Source organism: Cibotium barometz, chromosome 26 (assembly GCF_041138505.1).
Source record: "Cibotium barometz isolate CiBa-2024 chromosome 26, ASM4113850v1, whole genome shotgun sequence".
Taxonomy (NCBI): Eukaryota; Viridiplantae; Streptophyta; class Polypodiopsida; order Cyatheales; family Cibotiaceae; genus Cibotium; species Cibotium barometz.
In genome coordinates, this window is record NC_141071.1 from 7,721,859 (window position 1) to 7,741,314 (window position 19,456).

General features: G+C 46.2%; 1 protein-coding gene across 1 annotated transcript in view; it reads right to left on the reverse strand.

Annotated features, from left to right (window-relative positions):
• LOC147623624 (nucleoporin protein Ndc1-Nup protein) overlaps nucleotides 1–18,808 on the reverse strand; it is a 45,983-nt gene extending 27,175 nt beyond the window's left edge. The window contains exon 1 of the mRNA XM_086820198.1: nucleotides 17,813–18,808. Coding sequence (XP_086676324.1) covers nucleotides 17,813–18,388 — 576 coding nt within the window. The 5' untranslated portion in view covers nucleotides 18,389–18,808. The remainder of the gene's footprint in view (nucleotides 1–17,812) is intronic.
• Nucleotides 18,809–19,456: the final 648 nt, after the last annotated feature.

Here is a 19,456-nt window from a genome sequence, read left to right on the forward strand (position 1 = left end):
AGAGCAACTTTGAACTCTTGGAAATTTGATTTTGACACACAATCGTCAAAAAGATCGGCATCGGTATCTTCCATAGCCGGCAAGCCTTCGCGTTCGACAAGGAGCTCCAACTCCGATTCTTGGGTCGACATCGTGAAGAGGACAAGTGGAGAGAAAATTCGATCTTTGCACAATAAAAGTGCGAGAGAAGTTAAGAGCTTGAGAGGTGTGGCAAGAAGCCCACTCAAGGGGTTTATATAACCTTTCCCAAAAGCAACTTGAGCTTTTGCTTGTGTTTTATATAATAGTCTGTGTTTGCATCATACAGAGACCCTCAACTTTCATTTAAATAGTAGTAACAATAAGATGGTCCAGTTTAGTCTATACAAAAACAAAAAGACTCACGTTTATCCTAGAGTGTACAGGGTTGAGCATCGAGGGTCTCTCGACGCCTCTCTCTCTCTCTCTCTCTCTCTCTCTCTCTCTCTCTCTCTCTCTCTCTCTCTCTATATATATATATATATATATATATATATATATATGTGGATATATATATTCTGCTTTCTTTAAAAAAAACACCTTTGAACCTTAGGGGTCTCTAAACTCTTTTTAAACAAAAAGTTTAATCTAAAAAAAAAACAAAAGCGCCGAATGCTTTTCTGGATTTTTTTTCTCCCTCGAATTAGAGCCGCCGCCGCCGGTACGCCGCCGTTGCCTGCGTTGCTGCCAGATGCGTTTCTGTCGACGCCTGTGTTCGCACAGGTGGCCTGCGCCAGCCTACGCCTGGCTTGGCCACCTGGCTGTGTAAGCTTAGGCACCTGCCTGCGTAGGCCTAGGCACCTGCCTACGTAGGCCTAGACGCCCACCAACAGGGCCGCCTATGTAGGCCTGGCCGGCTGCCAACGTGGCCGCCTGCATAGGCACGGCTGCTTAAACGCATGCCCAACGCCTGCCCGCCTGCAACGCCCGGTAGCCCACGACCAGCACTGCCATGATTCAAACCATTCACATCTCTCTTCGCTCTCTCTCTCTCGCGTTCAACCAAAAGCAAAACGTGCTTTTTTTCTGTTTTCACACACGACTCGTTCATGCGACTGCACAAGCACCTTCAACCTTCTTCTTGCAAAGCAAACAACCCTACCATCTACCTACACCCTCATCACGGGTTTCTTTGATGAAAAAGCACATACTATCTGAAAAAACAGCAGCATGCATAAACAAAACAGCAAGCTTCTTGAACACATACCTTTCTTCGACCTCATCTTCTCTACCTACCGACTTGCTCGTTCACGAGGCACGCTCTGATACCACTGTCAACTCCCCACCGAATCTCCTCGTGGAACGCTCCTAGTACGAGACTCGAAACCTGCAAACAAACAAACAACAGGGGGGTGCAGGCCTGACTCACCTCCCAACCATGACAACCGTGGGCAAGCCCACAGTCTTGGCTGTCCCCACCGAGCCACGAGCTGAGCTAACTAGGTTGACGTACCGACCAATCTCCACCTCGCGACGTCCCATACCGCCACGAAGCTACCCTCGCAAGCCTCGAGATTATTGCCGGCCTCGGCTGCGTAAAGCAGGTGCACGTCTGCACTAGATCCAAGCTCCAGATCATAGAGCTCTCACAAATCACGCGAGACTCTATATGACTAATGACTAACCTTGGCCACCCTTTTATAGGCTCTTGGCCGGTCATCGGGCATCCACACTTGGGCACCCGCTCGTCCATACTTGGGTGCTTGCCCGTTAGTCTATCCCTAACTCAGCTCGCCAATCAGTCTACCTAGCTCCAAGCTTCCCCAAACCTCGAAGCTAGTCTTGCGTGCATGTAGCACACGATAGATACACACTGTGCACATGACACTTAGCGACGAGTTTGTCGACATGCAAGAGTCCCTTACAAACACTGGCCAAGAGTGTAGGTTACGGGTGGATGACGCCTCTTGGTGGGAGCATGTGAAGACCACAGATGCTATGGTGAGGCCCATAGTCCACCTATTGAGGATTGTAGACGCTATGCAACCATGCATAGACAAGGTCTACGAGGCCATGGATTGCATGATAGAGAAGTTGAAAGACTTTGTACCTGACGAAGATAAATACGAGGATATCCATGCCTTGTGTCTAGGAAGGAGGAATTCCTACTACTCTCCATTGCATGCAACAGCTTATGTGGTGAACCCAAAATTCCAAGGCAACAAGCAAGAGAACGACCGGGAGGTGAGCGCTAGATGGAGGATCATCTTGGACCGTCTTGTGCCTGATGCACTGGTTAGGCGCAAGATCAAGGACCAACTTTCCATGTATAGGTCATTTCATGGCTCCTATGGCTGTCATGATGCACAGATTGACCGCTCCAAAGTTGGTGCTGCTTTATGGTGGGAGGACTTTGGTTCGGATGGACTGAAGCTTTCGCAGCTTGCCATCCGCATTCTTAGCCAGGCCGTCAGCTCCTCTTGCTTGGAGCAACTTTGGAGCACCTACAACCACATTGTCTCTAGGAAGAGAAACCGACTCAGGGTAGAGCGTGCCAATGACCTTGCCTTCATTAACGCGAACTTACGAATGCTTTGCAAGAGCGTGACCAAGAAGGAAGATTCCTTCACCGAGTGGGAGATGAGTCAACAAGAAGAGCAACAAGAGGATGAGGTGCAGCAGCAGCATGCCAGTGAGGATGAGAGTGAGGTTAAGCTTGATGCTCCTTTGGCACAAGCTCCCATGACCATGAGGCGAGCACTTCATGTGGATGATCATTCATGGATCATGATTCATGGGCCTTACTACTTAGCTCTAGCCTCTAGGCTTTAGCACTTTTTGTCATTGACTCATTTGAGCCCTTCCATGTATTCTGCCTCCTTGAGGCTTAGTCTTGACTCTTGAGTCGTGACTCATTTTGTATCTACTTAATTATTAATACAATCAACAGTCAACGCCTTCACTCTTTGATTGGCGTTGTTAATATGACTCAAAAGCTTACCATTTTAGTGTAAATTTGTCCTCGTTTTAATGAACTTCCACAGTAGAATAAGTGGAGTAGAAAAACTTTTTTTTTAAGTATTTTTTGAGTGTCGTTCCCTCCCCCGTCCCCGTTCCCTACTAATGGCCGTCCCCGTCCCCCGTTACCGTCCCCCGTCCCTTGTGACTATGTCTGGGAGTCTTCTTTCAGCCCTAAACACCATCATGGAACATGCTTGATACAAAACGCATACAGACAATAGAGAAGAGAGAAAGAAAGAAAGAATTTATTAACGTCTTCCAAAAGACCGAACTCGGCCTATGAGACAAATCAGTGTACCTGTGTGGAGTATCCTCTGTCAACCCAACAAAATGAAAAAGTACTGAACTAAAAAAACTGAATCTGGGTGTGCAATAAGTACAATGAGTGGGGGAGGTGATGGAGCTCCATCTTGTACCTCGAGTAGAAGGATTCCAATGGGAGTCAGCATACAGGAGGACCACACGCCAGGGTACCTCGAGAGAGTCGGGGGGAGTAGCAGTTCTATTCAAACGGGAGCTACAGGGGAGACTGAGAGTGGTAGCACAGGATCTAGAGGCCAGATACATGTGGATCAGCTTACAACTCTCACAGAACAGGGTTATATACATAGCCCTATGTTACTTTCCTCCATCAGGATCCTCCTATGTCATTACAGAGGACATGCCACAGGAGGAGGAGACAGGAGCCTCGCCATACACTTGTCTGTCAGAGGAGATTATGCATTATTCTACACTAGGGGAAGTATTTCTTACGGGTGACTTCAATGCCCACACAGAGCAGACAATATGAGGTGTATGACTATGATGACATGGAGATCCTCCACCCTGTGGATCCAGAGGAGATAGGGGCTAGTCGGGCATTAGAGGACACTGGACCAGACAGAGGACATTTGGGGACCACTTACTAGAGTTGGGAGCCAGGCATCGTCTCATTATTTATAACGGGATGCTACAGTGGCCGAGATCAGGAGGGCTGACATGCTTCCCACATGGGGGTCATGCACAGACCGGAGGCACGGTGGTGGACTACATTATGGGATCTTTGGAGGCATCACAGCTTGTCACCTCATTCTCCATCCCACCTCGTCCTATTGGGGCAGATCATACATACTTGGCATTTTCACTAGCCGGACCCCAGCAGCCCCCCACATACCGACGCCACACACTACCATCTACTTCACACATGACATGGCAGACATATACACTGGCAGAGTAGAGGATGGGCTCCTACTCATGGATCCCCTGGCACCTATGGATAATATTACAGCCCAGCTGGCATCACTCCTACACACGGCTGCATTACAGAGCTTCCAGGAGAGCCTGCAAGATCTGGGACTATGCCCCAGAACAGATGGTATGATGACGAGTGCAGAGCCCTATACTCACGGCTCCGCATACAGAGAGCCTTGGGAGCCATCACAGAGCAGGAGTCGAGGAGGGAGATGAGGAGACTTACTCGCCGCAACAGGTAGACCTTCGCAGAGATGCAGGAGCTAGAGATCTTCCATTTCTTCATGAGTAGAGATAGCCCTATCTCATGGCAGCACTTCAAAGAGCCCCGGACACCGACACCCATTGCAAACCCACAGACATGGCACACATATGCAGAGGGCCTATACCACACCCCACAGCAATCACCTATACCTCAGCCACAGGAGCCTCGACCTACCACAGCTAGCTTCTTTACCCACTCGATGGTAAAGGAAGCTATTCGCCGCCTACAGCATGGACGGGCCACCGACCATATGGGCCTACAAGGTGAGCATCTCATATATGCAGTAGATTCTTTGGCTCCTTTTCTTGCACACCTGTTTAACAGGGCACTAGCAGAGGGTTTGCCTGCGGAGTGGACGATGCACACCATTGTGCCAATCCACAAAACAGGGGATATGCTCGATCCGAGCAACTACAAGACGGTTATGGTTGGCCACGTTTGGCCAAACTCTATGGTGCAGTGTTGGAGCAAGAGCTTAGCTTATATGCTGAGTGAGCAGGTTTACGCTCATCAAGGCAAGCAGGCTTCAAGAGAGCTTTCTCCTAGATACATGGAGGGCTTTTTACCACACGGCTCCCGAGTAGCTATTGGTCAGCTTAGAGTCTCATCACATCGATTGGAGACCGAGACTGGCAGAGCAACACAGATCCCCCGAGAGGAGAGGATATGCAGATTGTGCAGAGAGGAGGTGGAGAGTGAGGAGCATTATGTATGCAGATGCAGAGCATATACAGCCATCAGAGAGAGATATCCCATTTGATTCAGAGAGCCACATTCCCTACGCCAAATCTTTGAGGCAGCAGACCAGCGCATACTGGGGATATTCATTCTAGACATACAGCGTCACAGAGAGACATCATTACAAGCTCAGACAGCTCCAGAGGGGGGACGACAGACAGATTACTACATTTTTTCAGAGATCCACCCCACTCCCAACCCCTACATAGCAGGGAATTACTCTCCAGAGAGCAAAGACACTCAGAGCCCGCAGGAGACAGAGGACACCTGGCTTTCGGACACCATGCCTATACCAGAGAGAGATGACAGAGATCAGAGCTCAATTTCACCACAGAGAGGGTGCAAAGTGACTGGCTCGCTTCAAAGCAGACCCAAGCATGTTCTTCAGGGAGCTGTAGACACCCCCTTCATTGATGTATACCATTCGAGAGAGAGAAAGCTCAATATTCAATATATTCATATACCTAGATGAATCCAGGAACTTGCCCAAATTCACCTTTTAGGAACGTGCGTGTTATATGCTCATGGTAGTGTGACGCAAAGTTGGGAGTTTAACTTTGGTCACGTCTCAAACCCAAATGTTGAAGAAGAGAGGTAGTCTCGGTGTTAAAGAAAGCAACGAGAACAAACTCTCACCCTCTATCTCCCTAGATCAAAACAAATACGTAGACATCGAAGGTAAGATTGTAGTCCAGAAGAAGAAAAAAGAAAGGCTCTAGGGGAAGCATTAATTTGAGCCAAGCGATCAGCTCCAAAAGTGAGGGCAAGTCTTTGCTGGAAGAAAATCTTTTGACTCAATACGATGTGAATTGAAATGAAAGGGATATATTGATACGGCTCATTTGGACGGATCGGATAGTTGGGCCGCATCATTTCCAAGAAAAGAAAGAAACCAATAAAACTTCCCAAAGTGAATAATCAACTCTGATCAGACAGCTATAACTTTTTCTGGTGCTACTCGAAACAAAGTCTCAAAAACATCAATGGATAGAGCTTGAAAAAACAAAGATTTTGATATAAGTTTCATGGAAATCGGAAAAGCGAGCACAAAGTTATGACTGTTTTAGTGAGAAGTGTCAAAACTGTCCCAAATACACAGTTTGCTCTGATCAGACAACCATAACTTTTTATGTGCTGCTCAAAACAGAGTATTGAAAACATCAATGGATAGAGCTTGAAAAAACAAAGATTTTGATATAAGTTTCATCAAAAACAAAGAAACAAGCACAAAGTTATGACTATTTTAGTAAACAGTACCAAAACTGTCTATATCCGCCTGCAGCTATGGCAAGAGGCAACGATTTCTCTCACTAGAGAAGTAACTTCCAAGATGAATGGTGGATTGAGGTCGCCCAAGGGAGGAGAGGATCTTCTTATAACAGATCTAGAAGCAAGTTACTCATGTGGACACACTAAGTTCTGAAGCGAAGAGGGAAAAGATAAAGAAAGGAAGCAAAAGCTTGATTCATGAAGCAAAAGAGACTTCCAATTGAAGAGGACTACAAGAGTAGGAAAGCCTAATGCTTAGGGGAGATGAAAAAGCATACGAGGAGCTGGATACAAGGCTATGGCATAGCTACAAGGAGAAAAAAAATTGAGGTGCTTGAGAGGGAGGAGAGAGGCCTCTTTTATAGAGAAACTCACCCTATTAAATTTCCAACCAATAGATTCCTTCACCCCTGGTGACATAAGAACATGGATAACCATCAATTGTTCTTTTGGGCACATTTTGTCAAGTGTCCCATCTAAAGATGCTCATTAATCTTTTAAAATTGAAAAATTCAAGAGTCCTCTCACATGGAGCCCATAGGGACCCCCTCTTTTCCACATGTCAACATCCTCCATATTCTAGAAGGATTCCTCTTGATCCCACACTTCTCCACACTCCTCCAAATGCCTTTCATATGCTTGGCATGTGGTCTCCATATTATTTAAGTATCTTATTAAGTCCATGTAGACATTTGGCCCACCCTAAATACATAACTCATTTCTATCTTCCCAATACAATCCAATAATATTTCACTCTCAAACCACTCCATTCCCATACCAAGATATTTATAATTCATACACATGGTATTTTACAATGATTCACTCCACTCATACTCACATCCACAACGAGATTAGCCGCCAAAAGCCATCTCCCGCTGCCAGCTTCTCCATCACGCTTCTCGGTTCCCATGTCTCCATGGCTAACTACTGCATCACATTGTGAACCTTGTAAGATTCTCTCACAAGTTTCCACCTTATTGTTATTCTGAAAAAAAGATATCAATTTTTGTTGTCACAGTAGTCAACCGACAAGACTGTGTAACTATCAACTCCATTATGCATAGCATGGACTAGATACTACGACATCCCCACTAACGTCATCAGTGCCCAATAGTGGGTGTAGAACTCTGTATCAAGATATGCACACACACGCACTCCACACACACACACATAAGAGTATATATTCACACAAAGCCCTTTGTATTGAATTTCTGTCAAACCTCCAGAGATGCAAACCAGACTCAGCCATAATGAAGCCTAGCACTAGGGGAAGTAGCAAATAGAAAGAATTAGTACAACAAATAAGTAGTTGATAGGACAAATGCACCACTAAAGATAGAAAGAATAAGCACAATATCAACTGGCCGCAACTTGGACGAAAACTTCATAATGTGAAATCTGCATGTCCGCTAATACAGCTGAATTATATACCCAGATGAATCCAAGAACATGCCCAATTTCACCTTTTAGGAACGTGCATGTTATATACTCATGGTAGTTGTCACGTAGGCTGTAATGCCTGTGACCGACGGCAGACCGGATGGCCATATCCGGGGTTCAATGGGAGAGGACGCCCATGCGGAGTCATGGGCGGCCAGGCTAGTGTGGACGGCAGGCCACACACTATATAGCCTGGGGGATGAGGGGCAATCCTCATTCTTCCTCTATGGCTGGGTGGTGAGCCAGAGGCCGTCCCCTCTCGTGGTAACGCCCGTAGTGGCGTTATGGATATCTAACACTGGTATCAAAGCATGGTTCGAAGGGATCGTGAGAGTCCGCGCGCGAACGGGGGACCGGAGCCCACTCGATGGTTTTCATCCACAATCTCCTCACCCTTATCTCCACAAGGGAATGTGTGGAGGAAGGAGGGCCAAGACTTTTGAAGGGAAGAACTCTTTCTCTCTCTCTCTCTCATTCTCTCTTCCCGTCACACACAGCATCGAGGTAAGCAAAATTTGTTTGTTTTCATTTTTTTTTCTGCGTTGAATCGCTTTGAAAAACTCTGCGTTGAAGGTTTTCAAAAGAAAAAGCCTGTGTGTCGAGGTGGGGGAGGCGCAGACCAACCCCACGAAACCTGTGTGTGTGGGGGTGGGGCGGCGAAAACCAGCCCGGCCAGTCCCACGTATACGTTAATGAAGGGGGGGGCGAACATTCTCAGCTCGCACCTCTCAACCTTTCTTTGTCTGCTTTCAATGCGCCGTGGCTATGGCGTTTCAAAGCTTTGCTAGCAATTGAGTCCCACGAGATACGATTATGATGTGTGTGGGGGGAGGGGGGGGGGGGCGAACAGCAGCCCCCTACCTCTCGTAATGCTGTTGTGCAAAAGGGGGGCTTGGCGCTGTTGTGCAAAGGGGGGCCTTTCCTTGCTGAAGCAAGCAAGCCCAATGCCGCCTAGTAGCTGAAACTGACAACTCTGCGTGGAGAATAACCACGCAGAGCCCTGCTATAGCGCCGACTTGCGTGAGCGAAGAGGCGTACACGTTCAACTGGGGGCGCCTTGCGTAAAGAAGAAACCCGTTGAAGTGGGGGCGTGTGGAGGTGAGCGAGCTTGGGTGGCTGCAGGAGTAATGGCTTAGGCGGCCAGCCCCTCCACGCAATGGCTTAGGCGGCCAGCCCAAGCGCCCAAGCCAGCCAGGCCCAGGCGGCCAGCCAGCGGCGGCCAACCATGGGCGGCGGCGGCGCCGCCGGCCAACCAGCGGCGGCCAGCCAGGCGGCGGCGCCGGCCAGTCAACGACGGCCAGCCAGGGGTGGCGGCCAACCAAATCAGAGCAGCCGGCGACAGACGCCCACCAGCGGCCAGAGACAACCAAAAAAAAAAAGATTTAAAAAATATTTTTTTAAATTTAATTTTCATTATTCATTCCTTGAAAATTAAAAATCAGAAAATTCAAGGAAACACTCTCTCTCGGCTGGGGAGGAGAATCATCCCCGCAAGAAATAATCCCGGCAAGGCACCTCTCGATCATTTTAATTTTTGTTATGAGTTGCAGGCATTTTCTCGTGGATCGGAGCATCCCGGAAGCGTCCTTGTAGAGGCTCGCAACGCAACAAATCGACAGGCGACCGTAAAGGGGGGTGACTATTAATCTCTCTCCACCATTGCTCATTTTTATTAGCGTTTTTTAGTAATTTCCGAGTTCTCGCATTATTTTTTGCAAGAATTAAAAATGTCTGCTAGGCGTAGTGTGTCCCCACCGCCTTCTACTTCTCTAGGTTTTTCCAGTCTCTTGTCCTCGATCGCGGGTTTAACCCCGACCGAATTGTCAGGCCGTACACGCCCGACCGTTGTTCGGTCCGGAGCGCGCTTATCGATCACTCGTGATTCGCCAGCGCCCTCCTCGTCTATTGACCCCGTCTTAGGACCCAGCGAGCCCGCAGCAGCGGCCGCATTGGCTGATGACCCCTTTCTGGCCGATGAGCCAGAGGACATGAACACTGACGTCGCGGAGGGGACCGAGGAGGACCTCTTGGATTATGACGACGATGACTATGACCTATTGGACCCTGCTGATGTCCTGACAGAGACGGAGCTCTCTAGTGGACTGTTTAAATATCTTAATGCCAAATTGAACACTATGGGTAAAGTCCAGGCTGATTTAGTCACGATGCTACAGAGCATCTCCACACGGTTAGATGCACTGACCGCCGCCTCGGCTAATACTCCGACTCCTCGTGGTAGCCGAGCTCCTGCGGCACGGGTGAGCGTAGCCTCGCCAGTGGTTGCAGGAGTACAGGCCAATGCGCCTGCGGGGCCGTCCGTAGCGACAGCTTCGTCGTTGTTAAAAGACTTAAAGCCGCCTAGTTTTGGTGGCGAGGAAAAGGAGAGAAACAAGGACTCAGTCAATATGTTTCTAGCGAAGTGGTCAGATTTGCACGCGCTGCGACAGCAGCCTAGCCGTATACAGCCCGTAGAGGCTAGCCTCTCATTAACCGCCAAAGCGTACAAGTGGTGGATGAGTTTGACAACTCGCCCTGCCACTTGGACGGAACTTGAAACAATGTTTCGAAAAGAATTTTTGCCTGTTAATGAGGCAGAGAGAAGCTGGGAGTTATGGGACAAGTGCTCGATGGAGAACAAATCCCTAACTCAGTACATCTCAAACTACAGGGAGATAGTACTCAAATTAAAGGGAATCGATGCATTCCAGACATTGCGAGGCTTTAAGAGAGGCCTCAAAGATGATTACCTTGAGTACGTAGAACCCCTACAACCTAAAGACTTAGCAGAGGCAATTCAATATGCACAGATATTCGATGACATCAAGCGCCGTAGTGCGCGTGGTGGTTCTAGCAGGGCCGAGGGTAGTGAAAAGAGGAGGTCAGGCCTCAAAAGAAAAGGGTTCCGCAGTGACAAACAAGGGGATAGGACGGACCAAGAAGGACAGGGTGGTCATTGGTCTAAAAAACCACGACCATCCAGGAAGAAAAGAGACACCGAAAACCAAAAGAAAGAGCAATATATTAAAGCGCGAAAGGAAAATCGCTGCTTTAATTGCAATGAAGTAGGACACACGAAGGCTGAGTGTCCAAAACCTAAAGCCAGCACGAGTGGCAACGAGCCCAAAAAAGATGGTAAATCTTCTAGGTAGTTGCATACAGTGCAGAGACTCCCTCTCAGTTCCGCAGAGTTCAGAGAGGTGACAGTGTGTCATTGTGATGAGCATCACGCTTGTTCAGTGACACCAGCGATGTGGCAGCCTACTGTAGGTACGCATGTATGGCACCATAGGTGGCCGTAGAGTCACAGTTTTTATTGATGATGGAGCTAGTCACAACTTCTTGAACTACTCGTTAGTCAAGAAATTGGGATTGACTGAGACCCGCAGTGATCATGAGTATACTGTTGGCCTAGCCAACGGATATGACAAAACGGTATGGAATACCGTAGTATTGGGGATCCCATTATCTATGCAGGACTACGAAGCTCCGCTTGACTTTCAAGTCATGCACTTAGCCAGAGCAGACGTATATCTAGGCAGGGAGTGGCTGTATGGCTTGGGCCCTAGTCTAGCTCGGAATTACTTACATAATACGCTATGTTTTGAGCATGGAGGTAGCGTCATCACCCTGCAGGGCGACCGTACTGTCCCTGCCACACCACTTATTTCCTCCATGGAGCTGTGTACAGCGGTCCGCAGAGACCAGATAGCAGAGGTATATGCTTGTTACCCTCTTTTGAATTCTGTTTCCGTAGATGAAACGATAAATGATGTTTGCGTAGACAAACAAGAAAAACAAAATAACCTTGGACGAGACCCATTGTTTGAAAACCCTGTTTGGCATGCATGTGATTCAAACAAGAAAAATCCAAGGTGAATGAGACATTAAAGAAAAAGTACGTAGATACTTTAACGAATTTATTAGAGGAATTTCAGGATGTTTTTCCTGATGATTTACCAGATGGTTTACCACCATCTAGAGAAGTAGACCATGGCATCGAAGTTATGCCAGGATCAAAACCTATAAGCAAACCTGCTTATAGATTAAGCCACTCAGAGGCACAGGAGGTGGAAAAACAATTAACGGAATATTTGAACAAAGGCTTTATTCGGCCTAGTTCAAGTCCGTGGGCATCGCCTATTCTTCTGGTAAAGAAGAAAGACGGATCTATGCGGATGTGCATAGACTATAGGGCTCTTAATCAGATAACGATTAAGAACAAGTATCCGATGCCACGCATGGATGAGTTGTTTGATCAACTCTATGGATCGAGATACTTCACGAAAATAGACCTGAGATCTGGGTATCATCAGGTTAGAATTAAACAAGAAGATGTTGCGAAGACAGCATTTAGGACCCGTTTCGGGCATTTTGAGTTTTTGGTTATGCCATTTGGGCTAACCAATGCTCCAGCGACGTTTATGACGCTAATGGACAGTATTTTACGTCCATATCTAGGAAAATTCGTAGTAGTTTTCCTAGATGATATTCTTGTGTACAGTAAGACACAGAAAGAACACATAGAGCATTTGCGTCTAGTGTTCGAGTTGTTGCGAGAGCACAAATTATTTGCGAAGAAAAGCAAATGTGAATTTTTTGAAACAAAAATTCACTACCTTGGCCATATTATATCCGCCGATGGTATGCGGATGGAGCCAGAAAAAGTAGAGGCTATTCTTAAATGGCCAGCGCCGAAGAATCTCGAGGAACTGCAGATTTTTCTTGGCATGTCGGGGTTCTACCGACAGTATGTGAAGGACTATGCGAAGATCGCAGTCCCGTTGACTGACCAGTTACGGTCAAAAACAAAAAACATTAGTTGGGGGAACGCCCAACAGAAGAGCTTTGACAAGCTCAAGGTGACCGTAGCAGCTGCACCTGTTTTGACAATTGTCGATCCAAATGAGCCGTTTGTTTTGGAAACAGACGCTAGTAATGAGGCCATTGGGGCCGTACTTATGCAAAGGGGACGCCCAATTGCATTTGAAAGTAAAAAGTTAGATCGTGCGCAGCGTAACTACTCGGCTTACGAGCGAGAGTTACTAGCGATAGTTCATGCACTGAAAAAGTGGAGACACTATTTATATGGTGCCACTTTTGAGGTCCGGACGGACCATGAAAGTCTGAAATGGCTTTCAAGTCAAAATGAACTGAAGGGTAGAAAAGCTCGGTGGGCGGAGATTCTACAGGAGTTTGACCTTCAGATACGTTACCAGAAAGGTAAGTATAACGTGGTGGCAGATGCACTTAGTCGCATGCCACAGATTAATGAACTTAGTTTCACAGTCTTCAAGAATGATTTCTTGAAGTCCCTACGTGGTTTATGTGAGCACGATCCATCTTTTACAGAGGTCTGGCGCGCTGTACGCGTACGCACTTCTTCACAGACGCGACCAGCTCCCTCGTTGGCACGTATTGCTAGTCCGGAGAGACTGGCCGAAGGTGCAACGGAAAGGGAAGCGAGAGTTAGTCCGGAGAGACTAGCCGTGTCTTCTGGGTATAGTTTGGAACCGGAGAGTCCTGACTTAGGCCCTTCATCACCTTTGACTGCCACGGCTTCAAAGGGGAGTGATAAACTTCGTCGGGGGGAGAAATATGCTAATTACTCCATTGACGACGGGTACTTACTCTACAAGGGTAGAATATGTATACCAACTATTGGTGACTTTCGGGCCCAAATTCTTAAAGAAAGTCATGATAGTCCAAGTGCAGGTCATCTCGGGATTCAGAAGACCTATGCACTAGTAAAAAGACAGTTTTATTGGCCTAGTTTGTTTAAGGACGTCCAGACTTATGTGCTGAAATGCAATAAGTGCCAGGTCAATAAACATGAACGTCTTAAGGTTGGAGGACTACTCCATCCGCTGGAGATTCCTCAAGGGAAATGGGAAAGCATTTCCATGGATTTCATTACTGGTTTACCCAAGACGAGTCGAGGGAATGACTCGGTGTGGGTGGTAGTGGACAGGTTAACTAAAATGGCAAAGTTTATTGCCACGAAGAAAACTGTTAAAACGCCAGAGTTGGCAAAACTCTTTATTGAACATCTCTACAAGCTATATGGCCTGCCCGCAGATATAGTGTCGGATAGAGATAGAAAGTTCAACAGTCATTTTTGGAGGGAAGTCTTCAAAAAGCTGGATACTACTCTGAGTATGAGTACGGCAGATCATCCGGAGTCTGATGGTCAAACTGAAAGAGTTAACCAAATTCTAGAGGATATGTTGCGTTCTTATGTTAGTAAGAAGCAATCTAATTGGGAAGAGTACTTACCCTTACTGGAGTTTGCCTATAACAGCTCCAAACACTCAACGACTGGATTTACACCATTCATGTTAATGTATGGATTCCAGCCGCGATCTCCAATGGTTGTAGGCCTAGAAAAGGAGAAGATTCAATCTGTCAAGGATTTCCTTCAAGATATGAATGATATGCTCAAAGCCGCACGTGAGAGCATTCATAGCGCTCAGGATCACGCTAAAACTTATGCGGATAAAGGACGAAGAAAGGTGACCTTTGCAAAAGGTGACTTTGTATTCCTCAAGGTTCCTGCGCAGTCAGAAACCATGAAAACGAGAAAGTGTGATAAACTTTCTCCGAGATATTGTGGTCCTTTTAAAATCCTTAAGAAGATTGGGGACGTAGCATATAAACTTGAGTTACCGGAGAGTTCTCAAGTCCATCCTGTCTTCCATGTCAGTAAACTGAAGAAATCAGTTCACGGGTTAGAGAACGCAGTTTCTCTAGAGATTTTGGTGGACTTGATAGAGCCACCAAAGATACCACATGAACCTGAAAAGATTCTACAGTATCGTGATAGACAGACCCGACATAAAGTGTACCAGGAGGTACTTGTTAAATGGACAGATAGGGATGAGGAGGTAGCTACCTGGGAACGCCGTAGTGCAATTTCCAAAAGGTTTCCCCAGTTTGTTTTCGACGACGAAAACTCTTCTTAAGGGGGGGGTAATGTCACGTAGGCTGTAATGCCTGTGACCGACGGCAGACCGGATGGCCATATCCGGGGTTCAGTGGGAGAGGACGCCCATGCGGAGTCATGGGCGGCCAGGCTAGTGTGGACGGCAGGCCACACACTATATAGCCTGGGGGATGAGGGACAATCCTCATTCTTCCTCTATGGCTGGGTGGTGAGCCAGAGGCCGTCCCCTCTCGTGGTAACGCCCGTAGTGGCGTTACGGATATCTAACAGTAGTCAACCCACAAGACTATATAACTATCAACTCCATTATGCATAGTATGGACTAGATACTACGACATCCCCACTAACATCATCAGTGTCCAATAGTGGGTGTAGAACTCTGTTTTTAGATATGCTCTCACGCACCACGCACACACATAAGAGCATATATTCACACAAAGCCCTTCGTACTGAGTTTCTGTCAAACCTCGGGAGATGCAGGCCAGACTCAGCCATAATGAAGCCTAGCACTACGAGAAGTAGCAAATAGAAAGAATTAGTGCAACAAATAAGAAGTTGATATGGCAAATGCACCGCTAAAGATAGAAAGAATAAGCACAATATTCAATATATTCATAATGTACAAAAATGAAGTACAAGTCTTGCAGCCATAGATTGCCTCATCAAAAGATAGAAATACCTAGTCTAATGCTAATCTATGACCCAATCCCAAGGAGGGATTTAATGAAGAGAAGAAATTGCTATTTGTAGGCCTAGAAAACACATGTGGGCTAGCCGACCTGCTGTCGGCCAGGTCCCCTGGACAAATTTCCCACTTGTTGCATCAACCGACATAGATATGCCTCCATAAACGCTGGCTCACGGCTTCCTGGGTGATCTCACAATCTTCCTACCCATGCCTAGCTGCCATCGCTCCAAAGTTTGGTTCCAAAACTAGTTCTTTATCTACCGCCCTTCAAGAAATAGCCCTGGAATGAGCCTACACATGTTTTGCACATGACATTGGAGCTGCTGGTAACTTATGTGGGCCAAGTACAATTAACGAAATAGTGGTTGCACAAGCAAGAGAACTTGATAAGAGTGCCGCAGTCGAAGACCAAGTACAAAGGGATATTGACATTACACCAAGGACAACTTAGGATGAGATCAACCAAGAGGTGCAAATATCCAAATCCGCAGAGCCAACTGCACCAATAGCTAAGGTCCAACAATTTTTCGAGGTGGTGGAAACATTCGTAGTTCGAGTATTTCACTTTGAATGCCATATGGAGGAGGATGAGGTAAGTGTCGCAAAAAACCTTTTCTCACAATGGTTAAAATCGTTTTTTCCAAAATTTGTCAATGTGAACCTAGGCTTCAACCCACGTGTACTACCCTACTAATTGAATCCAAAATCAAGAAAAGACTAATCTTTTTAGAGAAATCACTCAAGGATTATTGTTGGTAACAACAATCTACCAAAATATAGTGAAAACCATACTTCTTCAAATCCAACCTTCGATCTCATGAATTGGACCATCGGACCACCAACACTCCACAAAGTTCTTATGAAGTAAGAAGGCATGCTTCAATTGAGACTACCTCGAGCAAGGAGTCTTAGGAATAGATGAGCCGAAGATTCGAGCGGAGGGCCCGATGAATACCCCGTTATGGGCGATGTGACCCAAGTGGCCCCAAATTCACCTACCGACTCAATCACTAGCACCATTAACTTCATAAAAATAATGTTTTTGAGCTCCATCCTTGAACTCTCTTTTACTTCTTCCTACTTCCCTGTGCCGTCATTGTGCATGTGATTAGCGTTAATCTATGTAGCTTAGAGTTAATCATCAATAATTACGCTTACACATAGTTAGCATGTTACATGCAATCAACCCGACCATCATCAATCAGACTATCCAATGAAGTATGCTTCGGGCAATAAGACTTCGATTAAATTGCAAGGGTAACTCTTTGATTTCGCCTATTGAAATTCGTCATTTGGGTTGAAGTAGTTGCTAGGGCTGTCACATAGAAAAGTATGGTTTTGGTCTGCATGATTTCCTCAAAGTTGAGGGATGTGTGGGCGACCATAGCATGCAAATTTTTTTATGTGACAACGGCTCTACTCACAATTTTACTTAGTACAAACACTCCTACCCATGTGGCAAGTGACTATATGTAGTCAGACTTGCCAAGGCAGCAGATGCAGAAGCGTGAGACCGAACTGTATCCGGGATGAAAGTTTTGATTCGAGAATATCGTGTGGCCTTAGATTTCCACATCATGAACTGCTATAAATTCCAAAACATCAGCATGTACCAAGACATATATAAATGACAGTCCAGTGAATACATGCCAAATATTTTGTTGACTCAAATTTTCACAAGTAAATGAGACAGGCAGCCATATTCACTAACCGTCATGCAGCTGAGAGCCATTGCGTTTGGCAGAACGACAACATTAACCTTGCAATAATAGTACAGCTATCTTCCCTGTCAATCATGCTGCCGAGAACTAACGCAACAGCATGAATGTTGCAGACATAGCAGAAAAAAAAAAACCCTAAAGATCGATACTAAATCACAGAAAACCCATATAAGGCTACAAAAAATGGAAAATGCACAGCTGCTGGCACATAATACTCAGTGCATGTCAACAGTGGAGAATCTAGCTGACACATAATAGTCAGTGCAGGTTGATCATGCTGCTGAAAGCCACTTCTCAGAAGCACATGAACATAAACCTTGCCGTAACAATCCAGCCGTGTCCAACCATGTTGCTAAGAGTTGTTGCAACAACATGAACTCCACAATCGTAGTACAATACTACGTTGTGGCAGCAGCGAAAATGGGCCAATCACTAGTAGAAACTCTTTAAAAATACACCTATGGAAGCCTTTGAAACAGAAAATGTACAGATAAGAGTCAGTGCAGCTCAACTACAGAAAATCTAGATGAATAAATACGTACCTGGATAACAGGAAACGTTAAGATCATCCTCCTCCAGTACAGGTGCAAAAAAGCGTACGAAAGTCCCAAGGCTGCTCCACGGCAAGCTTCCTCCATGGCAATGAGCCGGGATCGAGAGCTCCATGTAAGCGAGACAATGGAAAGGGAGCCAGAGATGGCACAAAAGAACACAAACAAGGCACGATCTCTGCTTGTCTGGAGCTTCCTGGCCAGAACAGCGGCATCCTGTGCGATATCTCGGTTGAGGGACGCTCCCGCGATTGCTCTCCAAGCCAGCTTCAACACACCAAAGAAAATGTCTGCCGCAGAAGCCGCATCCTTGTCCTCAGGGTGAGTCACCACCGCCTCTCCTAACAGAAAAACGATCTGGGAAGCCACAAAGCCTAAAAATCTCACAAACCTCTGAGAGAACGGGAGCTCAACGCTGCCATCGCAAGACCAGAAGCAGAAACTGGAGATATTGGACCCGAGAAAAAGCCAGAGGATCGAGGAAATGAGGATATGGAGAATGAAGCACCGAAGCCAGCGTTTCCGCGGCACGCTGAGAACATTGCCTGTGTCAACTGACATGGCCATTATAATCGATGATGTTTGTGAGGCTAGGGTTTTCCGGAAAAGGAGAATATAGGGTTTTCCTGAAAAGAAGAGGCTGCCATGGCCAGGGCTTGAGAAGAGGTGAGGCGCGGGTTTACCAGATGAAATGACGCCAGGGTTTGACTGTGTCTGTGCAGCCAGGAAGTAGGCTAGGTTTTTTCTGTGTCTGCTAGCATGAAGATGATGAAGCTTGAGAAGAGATGAAGCTAGGGTTTGCCTGCGACTGCCGCCATAGGGGCCAAAAAATCGATTTGGCTATGGAGGAGCATTTTGCAAACGACTAGACAACACTAGATGATAAATTTTCGTTTAGAAAAGGGCAGGCGGGAACCGTCCTTTCCAAGTTGCCACATCAGCAACCTGGAGATGCCACGCCTTCAAGCCCTTCAAACCTTCTTCAAAATACCTCTTAAAAAAATAGGGTTGCAAAAAGAAGGCCACTAATTTAAAAACATTTCTAAATTTTATACATTTAGATAGATTTTGAAGGTCATGCGCTAGTATATGGTCTAAGGTTAGGGTAAGCCTTCAAATTTCATACTTGCACCCACCCCCCGGGATAGATGCCAGAGCATATGAGAGTTGTCACAGCATAAAATAAGTGCCTCCCTCCCTCCCTTCAACACTATATGGCAAAGTTTTTTTAAGACCCGTGTCAGATGGGATCAATGGTTGTAAAATCACCCACATCGATCGAAAAGTAAACCAAGAAAAAATATATATACTAGGGATAGCGATCGGCCACCACCATTTTTCGATGTCTCTAGTTTACTTTTTTATGTTAGTTTACTTCTTTTCTGTAGTTTACCTAGAAGTTGGGCCCAAAATTTTTCTAAGTCCGATGTCTAAAAAACCAAAAGCTTTACTTTTGGTAGATGAAGCTTGAGATGGTACTCTAGACCTCTAGCTTAAAGAGCTAAGCTCTAACCAACACACTATTACCACCACATTATCAACCCTCTTTTTTTATTTTAGCGCATCCTAGTTTAAATCCTTTTTTTAAACACTATTACCACCACATTGTCAACCCTTTTTTTTCAAACACATTCT